This window comes from Acartia tonsa, chromosome 1, assembly GCF_053477335.1.
Source record: "Acartia tonsa isolate MP-2025a chromosome 1, ASM5347733v1, whole genome shotgun sequence".
NCBI lineage: Eukaryota > Metazoa > Arthropoda > Copepoda > Calanoida > Acartiidae > Acartia > Acartia tonsa.
In genome coordinates this window covers 3989797-4003981 of record NC_137260.1, presented here as the reverse complement: position 1 = coordinate 4003981, position 14185 = coordinate 3989797, and the positions used below count along the sequence as shown (strand labels likewise).

The 14185-nt window shown below is 32.4% G+C and overlaps 2 protein-coding genes and 1 long non-coding RNA gene across 3 annotated transcripts in view; all 3 read left to right on the top strand.

Annotated features, from left to right (window-relative positions):
* The window catches only part of LOC145332604 (uncharacterized), a 147766-nt gene extending 140728 nt beyond the window's left edge, over window positions 1-7038 (top strand). Inside the window, exons 13-20 of the mRNA XM_080177643.1 lie at window positions 690-892; window positions 1192-1310; window positions 1539-1607; window positions 2110-2170; window positions 2503-2568; window positions 2913-2966; window positions 5019-5125; window positions 5928-7038. Coding sequence (XP_080033769.1) covers window positions 690-892; window positions 1192-1310; window positions 1539-1607; window positions 2110-2170; window positions 2503-2568; window positions 2913-2966; window positions 5019-5125; window positions 5928-5982 — 734 coding nt within the window. The 3' untranslated portion in view covers window positions 5983-7038. The remainder of the gene's footprint in view (window positions 1-689; window positions 893-1191; window positions 1311-1538; window positions 1608-2109; window positions 2171-2502; window positions 2569-2912; window positions 2967-5018; window positions 5126-5927) is intronic.
* Window positions 7039-10158: 3120 nt separating this feature from the next.
* Window positions 10159-11236, top strand: LOC145331966 (uncharacterized). The gene is made up of 3 exons (XR_013883973.1): window positions 10159-10255; window positions 10595-10659; window positions 11151-11236. It is a non-coding gene; the product is annotated as an uncharacterized LOC145331966 (long non-coding RNA).
* Window positions 11237-11517: 281 nt separating this feature from the next.
* Window positions 11518-13779, top strand: LOC145321220 (nuclear pore complex protein Nup98-Nup96-like). The gene is made up of 4 exons (XM_080162867.1): window positions 11518-11538; window positions 11948-12019; window positions 12839-12937; window positions 13630-13779. The coding sequence occupies exons 1-4, from the start codon at window positions 11518-11520 to the stop codon at window positions 13633-13635; spliced, it is 198 nt and encodes a 65-aa protein (XP_080018993.1). The 3' UTR covers window positions 13636-13779.
* Window positions 13780-14185: the final 406 nt, after the last annotated feature.

Here is a 14185-nt window from a genome sequence, read left to right as displayed (position 1 = left end):
TAAATGAATGAATAAACCTATGCGCAAATTATCCCTTCTGTAGATTACAATTATTGGTTGAAACGTTTTGACACTCAACTTGATTAATCCGTGAACCAAAATGTAATAAAAGTTTCCAAAGAAACGAATAAGAATGTTATCATAAAACTTTTGTACCTAATGTCCCCTCCCTCCTTGGTACCATAGCACCTTTCATATTTCTGCTTATTCTTTAAATCTAATACCTATATTAAAGACGCGTTGCAAACATTATGAATGTTAGTGGTCATGATTAGTCATCAATAAAAAGGCTAAAATAAAGATACCACAATCCATCCCCTTTACCGCATCCCCCACTCCTCCTACTGGATGAACGAACTAACCATATTAGCAGGCTAAATTGAAGATAAATTTTCTCCTGTCAATATACTTTTTAAAGAGTTCCATTTAAATTCTTATAATAAATGTATAAGTATTCATGATAATCTAGTCAACTACCATCCCAAGTGGTGGTGACCTTTTTTCGTCTGCTAGAAAACAGCTTTATGTTCTTTTGTAGCGGATCGTTTTTATTAATATTTCTGACGCTATTTGCTGATATTCAAAGACCCAATTGAAAGTCTTCACATGTTCCTCACCTCGTGTATAAAGTTACATATAGCTTGTGCCCCCTTTATTCTTTTACTTTAATATAAAATAATTCTTTTTAGGAGCCCAACCCGTGGGTGTAACTCGCAACGTATCCTCCCGCAGCAAGAGCGCCCGTCTTCTCAAGGCTACTGGACCCCGCAGGGGAGCTGGAAACGGCAGTAACAATGGTAATACCGGCGGTAGAGGTGGTACCGGCGCGGCCAGAAGGAACAAGTTCCGTGTAAAGAGCCAGGGCCGCAATGTACAGGCCGCAGATTTCCAGGTATAGTTTTTATCAGGGATCTTAAGGGATAAGACAATAGGCGATAAATTGATGTACATAACCAATGAAGCTCAATAAAATCACCCCTTTCTATAGATTTTTGATTGAAAACCAACCAATCAAAATTCAATAAATTATCCAAAAGATTTTAGCTAGCAAATAGGGTAACGTTGTTGTAAACATTTGGGTAATTCACAATCCATTTCCTCTCCCTCCACGATAGTCATATATACAGTTATAGCATGCAGAAATGTAAAATGTCAAAATACCACTTTCAAATTGACTCTCAATCTTTTTAGACTGCTGAAGACAAGAGAGTGTTGGAGACACCCCTGCAGGACCTCGAGCTGGCCGCGGAGAGACGTGATCTGTCCGCAGCCTCTAACCTACCCACAGTACCACCCACCGGAATTAGGAATGATAATCATAAGTTTGATACATCGGGGGTATTTTATACTGGTACCCAAAGTTTTAAACTCATTTGTCAACTTAAAAACTTTGGGTACTTATAATATTATTTGGTTGGTTCAATTAAACCCTTCTCCCTTTCTCCGAAGATGCATATGACATTAACTCGACTAAATCTTGAAATTAATTTAAACTTATTTAATACAAATTATACTATCATACCTTAAACTTACAGGAAGGGTGGACTATCTGGAGGCGGTCGTCACAGGAGTAGCCAGCACAAGGTTGGAACTGTGGAGAGATACAGGCAAACTATTATCAAGTCAACTAACTTTAAGTATAAGAAATAGGAGAATTTAGAATTTAGAAAAGAGTTTACAAACATACATACATATTAATGATGGCCCTGAGGGGTTGAAGGCCCGGGGTCAACAAAACAGGGGATAATTCTATAGTATTTATTTTATTGCTTGTGAAAAATATCTTACAATACAATACATGATTTTGAAGTATGGCTCAGAATAGCTATTGATTGGATTCGGAGCCATACAGAAATACCACAGAAAATTTAATTTAATGGAAATTTAATAATTTTATTTATTCATTAAGGTCAACTTTTATTTTCATAAATTGCTCTTTTTAAGATTCTTCTAACTAACAAATGTTCATTGCTTGTTTCTTATGCCTTTTTGATGAAAAGACATATAGTTTTTACTTCTTCCACTAATTAAACAAAACTTTCTTGAATGTATTGAATAATCTGTAATATTTTTGATGAATCCAGTTGACTAACATATTTGTTTCAATAGATTTGAGAATGAGGATGGATCAATTACCTGGGGTTATGAAAATGAAGATGGTTCTTACAAGGTAATTGTGTCTATCTGTCTATCTATCAATGTCCATCTATGTATGTCTATCTATCTATGTCCATCTATGTATATCTATCTATCAATGTCGCTCTATCTGTATGTCTATCTGTCTGTCTGTCTATCTGTCTGTCTGTCTGTCTATCTATCTATGTCCATCCATGTATGTCTATCTGTCTATAAATCCATTGCCTGGGTTTGTGAGAAGAAAGATTTCTATCTAAAGATCTATACATCTATTATATACCTACTTATCTACCTATTTTCATTTCTTTAGGAAACAATTTGAAGCTATACAAAAATTTTCAAAACAAAAACTATCCATGTTTTTAGGAGGAAACCATTGGTGTAGACTGTATAACCCGTGGTAAATATGGATATATTGATCCTACAGGAGAGGTTAGAGAATATTCTTACAGCAGTGGTGTCAAGTGTGATCCACTAACTAGAAAGGTAAATATGGATATATAGATCCTACAGGAGAAGTTAGAGAATATTCCTACAGCAGTGGTGTCAAGTGTGATCCACTAACTAGAAAGGTAAATATGGATATATAGATCCTACAGGAGAGGTTAGAGAATATTCCTACAGCAGTGGTGTCAAGTGTGATCCACTAACTAGAAAGGTAAATATGGATATATAGATCCTACAGGAGAGGTTAGAGAATATTCCTACAGCAGTGGTGTCAAGTGTGATCCACTAACTAGAAAGGTAAATATGGATATATAGATCCTACAGGAGAGGTTAGAGAATATTCCTACAGCAGTGGTGTCAAGTGTGATCCACTAACTAGAAAGGTAAATATGGATATATAGATCCTACAGGAGAGGTTAGAGAATATTCCTACAGCAGTGGTGACAAGTGTGATCCACTAACTAGAAAGGTAAATATGGATATATAGATCCTACAGGAGAAGTTAGAGAATATTCTTACAGCAGTGGTGTCAAGTGTGATACACTAACTAGAAAGGTAAATATGGATATATTGATCCTACAGGAGAGGTTAGAGAATATTCTTACAGCAGTGGTGTCAAGTGTGATACACTAACTAGAAAGGTAAGCGTGCTTTCCCTTAAAATGCCTAGCGAGCACAAAAACCCCTTACTTTAATTATTTTTAGAATGAATGGAAATAAGGAGATCTGCAAGGACGTTCAAGGGGGAGGGGTAAAGGGGATGATTACCCACACTTCAAACGAATTTACCCATACCTTATGAGGGGGTATTTTCCCCATCCAAAACATTTTTTTTTGGGTGGGGGTTAAATATAATATAATAAAACTATTTTAGCCAGATTCAAGTTTCACTTTATTAGGGCACCTGATAAACTGGTGTAAGATCCAATTTATAATAAATCCATTTGTTGTAGTTTACCCAGAAGAAGCTTAATTTCCGTGTTTGAAAATTCTAAGAATCTTGTATATACACATTGAAAATAATATCCTGTAAATTTTGTCTAATTTTCTAAAACAAGAAATCTTGAATTAAAATAATAACAAGGATGACAACATCCATAAGTAACAAAGCACTAGTAAGTCTTGGATTGACAAACAGACATTGTGAGTTATAAAGCAGTTTTTCAGTAGTCATAAAAAGAGGTAGACAAAAAAGATTGAAATTTTGATGAAAAAAAATAATAAAAATCACGAAACCTACAATCTTATATAAAAGTAAACTGTTTGTGTAGCAAAGTATCTCGCTAACCGCTGAACTGATAAGGTTCTCCTTTACCATGAAGCTTCTTAAAGGTTAAAGGAATGTTTATAACTATTTTGGGAAGAGTAACTCGATCCACCCGCCAAGAACAACCACCCTTAGTAAAAAATAACGTGTAACTGCTAGTATATTTATAAGATTGTCTAAAGATTTATCAGTCTTGTTATTTAAGAATTCGTAAACACTTGACAAATTTATTTTTTTCATTCAAATTATCGTTGTTTTAATCTTTTTCTATTTGTAATCTCTGTCTTATCATGTAGATACCTTTAGTTAAAGCTAGAAGAGTATATTTCAAAATAATTGACTTGGAAAGGTTTGGTGATTTTTTTACATCAAATTCTATTTTTGTTAGCTTAGTTTTAAAAAAATGTAAAATTTTGGGGGTGGGATTTTTCTTTTAGGACTCATTTCTCTTGAGAGGTTGGGGGTACCCTCCTCCAAAATAGTTATAAACCAACCCTGGACCTATAAGAAGCTTCACTGTAAAGAAGAACCATACCGTCATGCGATATCCTTTCCTACAGACAGATAGACAAACAAAAAGATAGACATCCAGTTACTTTTACATGAACAACTGTTTTAGGTTGAATCAGATAACATAACAACCAAGCTGGTAACCAGGGCAGTGATCACTTTTATATAATGATAACTTATAACTGTTATAGGTTGAATCAGATAACATAACAACCAAGCTGGCAACCAGGGCAGTGATCACTTTTATATAATGATAACTTATAACTGTTATAGGTTGAATCAGATAACAACCAAGCTGGCAACCAGGGCAGTGATCACTTTTATATAATGATAACTTATAACTGTTATAGGTTGAATCAGATAACAACCAAGCTGGCAACCAGGGCAGTGATCACTTTTATATAATGATAACTTATAACTGTTATAGGTTGAATCAGATAACAACCAAGCTGGCAACCAGGGCAGTGATCACTTTTATACAATGATAACTTATAACTGTTATAGGTTGAATCAGATAACAACCAAGCTGGCAACCAGGGCAGTGATCACTTTTATATAATGATAACTTATAACTGTTATAGGTTGAATCAGATAACAACCAAGCTGGCAACCAGGGCAGTGATCACTTTTATATAATGATAACTTATAACTGTTATAGGTTGAATCAGATAACAACCAAGCTGGCAACCAAGGCAGTGATCGTGGTATCAACAGGCTCGGAGTTTTCGATTATAATCAACAGAAATTTATCATGCCTGATGGAAGGTAGGTGGATAGATAGATAGATAGATAGATAGATGGATGGATGAATAGATGAATGGATGAATAGATAGATGGATGGATATATACTTAAATTGATAGATATTTGAATGAAGAGATGGATGGATGGGTGGATGGATGGATAAGGAGCTAGATATATAAATAGATGTATGGATGGATGGATGAATAGATGGATGGATATATGGATAAATAGATAGATGAATCAATATATAGATGAATGAATAGATAGATGAATTGATTGATTGATGTATTGATGAATAGATAGATAGATGGATTGATAGATTGATGTATAGATGAATGGATAGATAGATGGATAAATAGGTTTATATATAAATCGACATCAGATGAATACGTTAGATTGGTAAATAGATAGACAAACAGACAGACTGACATAAATAGATACAATTACAGATAATAAGACAGACAAACAGACAGGAAAATTACAGAAAAACCGACAAATAACATCGTTTGTTATGGACAAAATGATAAAGTAAATGCATTGGCTTTAGATTCAAGATACTAGCAGCACAGTCGCTATCCTTATAATAGATTAAGAGGATGTTTGTTTGTCTCTGTGTCTGTACCGAAGGATCTCGCTAACCGCTGAACCGATCGGGTTCTCCTTAACAGGGTAGATTCTCATAGGTCCCAGGAAGGTTTATAACTATTTTCTTGGGGTGTGGGACGCCCCCAACCCCCCCAAAAAATGAAAAATAACCCCCTCCCCCCAGCGAAGCTGCTAGTTATATAATAAAACATCAAACTAATATTTTCTTTGTAATTTTAGGAAAGTTCGAGTTGTTGTCAACGATGAAAACAGGGCCAGAGGAAGAAGACATTAAGCATAATCAATCAATCAATCATCCATTTATATATATATAATTTTTGTTATTTTATAATTACATTATCAAAATTACCCGGCTAAACCGAGATATAACGCTATTCTTATAATGCCAATATGAACTTTTGTGTTGATATAATAATAGCACTGTGGCTTAACAGGGATATAAGGAGCTAAACTTTTATATTTTTTCAATTATTAAAAAAATATCTTAATTATTCTATTTTAATCATCTTGCCTTTTAAATGAAACTTTTTAAAATCTCAATTAAAACACTAAATTATATGTCCTAAAGTATATATATTACCCAATATTTATATTATTTTAAATAAAATTATAATTTTTACAATTTAGAATAAACAAAATTAAAAATGTTGCCATAATAAAAAATAATATTTAGAATTTTAAATTATTCTCATTAATTGATTATCATCATTTATTTTCATATTTTAAAAAATTTCACATTTCTGTATATTTTGATATAAGTTTAAAATTCTAAATATTGTTTGTATTTTGTCAGGGTTAGGGACTAGTATCCTCAAAACAATTCTAACTTTAAAAAATCAATTTTAAACATATTCCTCCTAATCTTAGTCTTATTTCCATTCAGCTAACAACTATTTTAAAGAAATTTTTGTTCCTTTTCAATAAAAAATCTATAGTATGGATTTAAAACCGATTAATATCCGCTGGATTAGAACTGGCTCTCAGCCATACTGGAAAATCATATATAGTATCGTATTACAGACAATTGTCTACGAATAAAAAAATAAAAATCATTAAATTAATACTAGTTTTGTTAAACCGGAATTAATCTTAATAATTTATCGTTTTACTACCCGCTAAAAGCTGTCTATAATACGATGCCAAAAATTATTATTCTCTCCAACTTAACCCTATCCCTGTACTCTGTTTAATAATTATCTTTGTATTCCTTCAGTTTTAAAACAGAAAATAATTAAAAATTGTGAAAGGCTTGCCTGCGAGCTTTACAGAAAATGTGATTTTTAACTTTGTATATTTATCAAATTCAAAGTAATAAATTATAGTGCAAAATCTGTTTCTTTTTTATTAAAATATGTTTAGAGCAATCCATTAAATAGGGAAAAGCTTCACTTTGTCTTAGTGATGACTTGCAAGTTTTCTCAAAACAGGTTTTTTTTTGCCAGGTTTCACAGTTCTTTTTTTTGCTAATACATCTGTGTAATCAGGGTTGGAGAGGATATTGGGCTGTTTAATACACTTGTCCCCAAAGTTTTACAATAGCGTTTTCTTATTCGTTGGCTTAACAAGTTTGGGGACTTTAATTGAATTTTGATTGGTTCGTCTATTAGTTAAGTGTCCAAACGTTTAAACCACTTTTTAATCTACAGAAGAAATAATTTTGTGTATCATCATTGAGGATGTACATCAATTTATCTGCCATTGTCTTATCCCTTTAGGTCCCTGCTGTGTGTAATAGAGATGGTTAAGAAAACCAAACCTGCTATTCCTAGATATAAATTCATTCAAAACAAAACCTAACCCAATATTAGTGAATGACATGCAAATTTTATAAGTTCAGCTCCTCTATTATTCCATCTATCGTCAGTCTGTCTGTCAGAAATGCTTTTTTGTTGTTGTTGGAAAAACATGCTACTTTGGATAGGTGTCTAATTATCTTATTGGATCATGTGAAGGAAACAAAGTTGCGGGTCTCGTCGATTTTTTTCAGTAGCAAAGTTGGCTATAACCCTTTGGGGCCAATTGCCTAACCCTGCAGGGCAATCGCCTAACCTAACTTAACCTAACCTAAGCTAAAGTAATCTTTCAAAAGCTACTATGAAAAAACGATGAAGCCCGCAACTTCGTTTCCTTCACATGACCCAAAAGTCCTTTGTCAGAAAATGCATCCAGGATATAACTTTTTCTTATAGGGAACATCAATATTTGATTTTTGTGTTTTGCTTTTCGTGGATTTTGTCATCCTTGTTTTTACTTCACAGAAAAGGCTACATAATTATTTATTAGTCTATTAGAAGCGTGTGAAGCTTTTTATAGTGCCTTAAAAGATTGACGTCATCCTGGTTGAATTAAATGTCATTGGTAATTTTGTCTGTGTATTGGCATACCATTGTTCATTTGTATTGTATGACGTCATTTTATATAGGCACTATAAAAAGCTTCTAGCGGAGTAAATGTTTATGGTCCGTGTGTTTTTAACGTTCCCAAATAACCTGATTTTTTTTCAACTTTCTCTTTCATGCAGGGTGTCCCGCTATAAATGTTTATTTTAAAACACTTATTATTCTCTTACCCAGGTTCTACGAACTACCAGAAAATTTCACCCTTCTTACCGGAAAAGTGGTAATGCTGGTCAAATGGTAAGATCTAACCGGTTTCGTCGTAAAATTTTACCAGCAAAAATTTTAGCCAAGAAATTAGTAAAATCTTACCATTCTTTTTGTAAAATTTGACGAAACAAAAAAGCCTAAATTTCAAAGTTTTTTTTTTTGGAATTTTACCACATTTGGAAGTTTTACCAAAAATGTGGTCAATTTTACAACTTTATTTTTCAGGTTAAGTCTGAATTTTCGGACTTAGATAAAAAACGCAATTTGGTCAATTTTTACCAAAAAGTTGGTCAAATTTTACAAGGTAATTTTTGAGGCTAAGTCCAGATTTTCGGACTTTGACAAAAAAAATCAACTTGGTAAAATTTGACCAACTTTTTGGTAAAAATTGACAAGGTAATTTTGAGGCTAAGTACAGATTTTCGGACTTTGACAAAAAAAATCAACTTGGTAAAATTTGACCAACTTTTTGGTAAAAATTGACAAGGTAATTTTTGAGGCTAAGTACAGATTTTCGGACTTTGACAAAAAAAATCAACTTGGTAAAATTTGACCAACTTTTTGGTAAAAATTGACAAGGTAATTTTTGAGGCTAAGTACAGATTTTCGGACTTTGGCAAAAAAACCCAACTTGGTTAATTTTTACCAAAAATCGGGTCAATTTTTACTTTTTATTGAATTTTTTCGCATAAAAGAAGCTAATTTTTTTTTTTAAAACCTTGAAAATTATTTCATCATTTCTTTTAAAACATCCTCCCGCATAGTCAAAAATATATCAAATTTAATATTTACTTATTAGAGCTAGCTTCATGACGAATTAAAATTAAAAGAAAAAAAATCCAGGTGTGTGCAGATGTGCCGTGTGCATTTGAATTTATCCATTTTTCATCTTTAATATAAATATAAGCTTTCGTATATTCCCCTGAATGTTTCTAAAAGAAAGACAGAGATTTCGAATTATATAGTAATTTCGCTACAAAACTTATATTTTTAAGTTTTGAAATTTATGGCAACTCTGTGCGCATGCGCACTATTGATAAGCTTATGATTATTAATAATTATTAGTTTTGATTCAATTTAATCAAATATTTTGAATCAAGAAGTAAATTACTACTCAATTTTCTCTAAATATTTAAATTTATAGAATTTACAATTTGTTTGGAAGATTTTTTTAAGCAAGATGTTTAAAAATGTGGCAAAATTGTGGAACAAACAATATGTTACATGATTTCTATATTTATGTTGTCTCTGCCAACCGGAAATACCACCGAGATGGGTTTTTAAAAGATGAATGCCACATTTTTTCGGCGTTTTTTAGACATTGATTGATTGAACGTTGACGATAGAATTTCAAACAGAGTATATAACTTAAAAATACTGAATTTTAAATTATTTTTTTAGCAATTTTTCTAATGTCTAACACAGCTCTAAAAAGATGCATTAATTAATATGCAGCAAAAATGGATTGAAGATAATTTTTTTTTCTTCTATGAAGGCCGTACCATCAAAAGCGAAATAATTAAATAAATCATTGTATACTCTTTTAGATTTCGCGAATGTCACGCTTGTTATTCATAGCGTAAAAAATGTCGAAAAAACGCGGCATTATCTTTTAAGAACCCATCTCCGGAAATACATGCATGCGCAAAGGTTAACAACTATATATATTTAAATATTTTTTTTAATATTGAATGCACTATATTTTTTTTTATATTCTATCGAATATATTTTATATGTCATTACAAAACTATATTACATTCAATATTAACATTAAAAAAAAAATAACATCAATTTAAACTTTCGTAACCCTGTACTTTTAGAGCTGCTGAGTGGCTTCAGTTCTGTTTAAACCACGCTTGAGCAATGAGTTAAGTGGGGATATTATCCTTGGGGGCGACGGATCGTATTGACGTATTGATTTTATTACAGCATGCCCAAAAGGTAAAAGTTGCTAAATGTAATAAAGAGTATGCACAAAAATATTTATTAAGATAGGTCAATTTTTTCTACAATAAAAAAATAATTTTTCAAAAGTACGCAAAATTTGACTTTTTTTTCGAAAATTTGTTTGATAAAAAACATAAAAATACTACTAGAAAAAATAACTTTTTATGACTTTTAAGTCCTGATCCTTAAAATTCAGGCAATTTTGAATAGATTTGGCCAAAAAAAAATAGTCTTAGGATGGTTTTAGGCTATTTTATTTGTTCTATTCTCCCTATTTTAATACGGAATCTGTGAAGTTTTATTTTAATAACATTGATATTAATTTCATTATAGTCCAAGAAGCTGTGCCTCCCTAATTCAACCTGTTGTGTTATTCTACCTCATGCCGTTAAAGACAGGTAAAGTCCATCTCATTAATTTGTGCTTTTCATGCCTTTTGAAAAAGGCATATAGTTTTAACTTCTTCTTCCACTAATTAAAAAAATAATCTAATTAAGATATCTAAAACAATGGTTTCCAAAAAGTTTTTTTGAGTTTAGAAGTTATCCATTTTGTGTTTTCATATAAAATCATATGATGTCAAGTAAGGGTTTTGGAAGGAGCTCTATTCTTGTTATCCAGGGATCTAAAGGGATAAGACAATTGCCAATAAATTGATGTTCATTGTACATCTCCAATGATAATACACCAATCAAAGTTTAATATTTCAATCTTCAGAAGGGGTAATTTTGATTATCAGTATTAGGGATGTCAATTAATGTACATTGTCTGATCCCTTAATTTCCATGGATAATAAAAACAATTCAACATTATATTACTTTCGGGTTGGCCGGAAAATAGAAAATATTTTGGAAAACTATGATCTTATCCCTGAATCCATGATTAGCAGGCGTTCCCGTACACCAGAGAGAAGAAGATATTAAACTGTTGTGCGTGTGACACAAAAACCAACAGCAACTCGAATCACGTGACAAAGTAAGGGGATACATCTTACTACATCTTACTTTGTATGTCCGTACGTCAGTCATGCAACAAAAGATACATTAATATTTATTTCTTGTATTCATTCGAATCCGGTAGATAGGAACCGGTTCTCATCAATACGAAAAAACTATGTCTAGCATCGAATTATATCCAGCTTTCTACGAATATAAAAAAGTACAAAGATTAAAAAGTACATAAGATTAAAACTAGTTTAAATTGTTTTAACCTTATAATTGTACATTCTATATCCGCGGAAAGTTGTTTATAATACGATGCAAGAAATAACTATTAAAGTATTCTTTTTTCTTATGAGGTAATCCAGCTGAGGAAACTAGTCTTACTGTTCCATTAGGTATAGTTTTATTGGGCGATTTTCCTGTAAGTGCGTTGTAAAGTACTGAACCCCCTTATTTTGAAACAGTTTTTTATTTTAGTTTCAAAAAGATAGATTAAAAAAATATTCTCTGGGCGATTTTTATTGGAAGGGTGGAGGTACCCTCAACCAAAATGTTTATAAACATTCCTTGTATTAGAGAACCTTTTAGATCCAGCGGTTAGCGAAGTCATAAGCTTTACATAGAGGGTCTGGCACAGACGTCCTGTTACTTTTATTAAATAATTCAGATATTCAACATTACAATACATCATTGCATAGTGTGTAAAACTTTAAAACATAAATTGAAATTAATGTTTATTATTTAGGATGATGGAAGCAAACATCCTGGTGGCGTCGTCTTGAACAGAGCTGGCTACTATACCATTCCACCTTTACATGTAAGTGTGTTTTTAAAGGCTCGGCAGCCGCATGTAAGCCTAAGGGAGATCAACAGTGGACTATTTTTAAAATGAGCCAGAGTATAAGGTATTAAAGATTACCCAAAAAAGGCTATCCTTCTTTTAAAGATTTTTCAAAGAACCCTAATGGGTGTAATTACGAGGCTTGTTCGCAGCTGATGTGCGGCTGCTGAGCCCTGGTTTTAAGATTCCTTACTTTTAAAGACTAAAATAAAGGAAGTAAGGTTTCTTTGTTAAAACAAAAGATCTTCAAATTGGCTAGACCAATGAGTGTATGGTAGCTTTGTCTTTATTTAAGTTTTAGTTTAGGCTATTTTAAGGAAAGGTTGTTTATTTTTTATTTGCTTGAGGTTTATTAATTAAGTTTAAAGAAATATGCAGATCACTTTTAAAAATATTTTTTTTGTTGCAATAATACCTACCTAAAAAAAGAACGACAGATTGTGATAACCTTAAATTTTCTCTCCCTCCTTTGTAAAAAATAATAAATATATCAGTTTTTATGTGGATATGAGGATTTTTTAAGTTTTTGAACCAATGTTACAATAATTGTATAAGTATAGATTTTTAACCTAGAAAACTATCTGACCCAAGTGGTGGAGACCTTTTTCGTCTGCTAGCATATTGCTCTCTGATTTTTTAAAGGGTCTTGGCTGTGTTTATATTTCCGATGCTATTGGCTGATATTCAAAGACCCAATTTGAAGTCGGCATAGGGTCCTCACCCCGTGGGTAGAGTTACATATAGCTCGTGCCTCCTTTATCCTTTTACTTTAATAATGTTGTTTTATTTTTGCAGGAAATCGAACCTGATGAGAATGGAAAGTGTATTGTGGAAGGATTTACTATTGGCAGAGAGGGATATATGTTCATTATCCTGGCTTCACTGATATTACAGGTATATTGTGCACCAATAAGGAGTTATTTTTCAGCTAGGAGCACTGCTGTTTTGGGATCTTATTGTAGCGAAGCTGCACTCGGATTAAAAATATCCAAACGTCAGCCAGTAGGATATATACCTAGTTCAAGTAAAATGTGTTGATCATGGAAAAAAAGAACTAGCGGGCTTCATCGTATTTTCACAGTAGCTTTTGATAGGTTAGGTAAATGTTAATGATTGCCACGTAGGTTTAGAGACCACCGCAGGGGCTAGAAATAAAAGAAAAGCTACTGTGAAAATATAATGAAACCCACTACTTCGTTTTCTTTCCATGGTCCAAATGTGTTTTCCTTGGCTGCTGATGATAAATAGCTTGGCAGTAACTTAAAATACTTATATCTGACTACTAAGCTTATTCATCGTTCACCTAAATTTTCGGCTAGTTCAATAATGAAAATTCTATAAACGGCTGTACTTTCAAATCATCATAGCATTAAGAAATATCAATCTGAAAACCTGTTTAAGATGTTTATTTTAGGTTAGTTTAAAAATGTCCTAGGGTTACCCCTACAGGAAAACTAAACAGATATCTTAAGAGGGGGGGGGGGGGGGGTTCTTTCAACAAGAAATTTTTTTTCTTCTCATCCCTTGAATAATAACATATCTGATAGTCTATAGCCAACACAACTAATGTTATTAACTTACTGTAGGTTTGAATCTTGATGAAATAGTATTCTTCCGTCACAAAGAGGTGATAGTTTACCCTGAGGAGGAGGGAGAAAATAAACCTGAGTTGGATGAAGGTCTCAACAAGAAGGCTCAGATCACTCTAGACAAGGTTGGTAATAGTTATTTATCGTTTCGTATCATAAAGAGCTATTCGCGAATATAAAAATGCACAATTACAAGATTAAAACTAGTTTTTTTTAGCACCGAGATCTCAGACACGGGCTAAAAAAACTTGTTTTAATATTATGAATGTGATTGTTCATTTTTATATTCGTAGAAAACTGGATACAATACGACACCATACATTATTTTTTAGTATGGCTTAGAAACGGTTGTAATCCAGCGGATATTAATCGGTTTCGAAGCCATACTGGAAAAATAAGTTTAAAATTAATTAAAACTTTGTATATCCTGTTCTACTACTTGTAAATAAGAATGCAAGCTCTGTCCCTGAAAAGAAGAACGAATCAGCTTTTTGAAAGTTGAAATATAAGGGATAAGATAATGGTGGATAAATTGATGATACACAAAATACCC

Bases quoted from the DNA above. Each gene is read 5' to 3' on its own strand.
- LOC145321220 (XM_080162867.1), top strand. From the start codon at position 11,518: ATGCAAGAAATAACTATTAAA. The intron at 11,539-11,947 runs GTATTCTTTTTT...TTTATTATTTAG, and splicing joins TGCAAGAAATAACTATTAAA to GATGATGGAAGCAAACATCC. The intron at 12,020-12,838 runs GTAAGTGTGTTT...TTATTTTTGCAG, and splicing joins ATACCATTCCACCTTTACAT to GAAATCGAACCTGATGAGAA.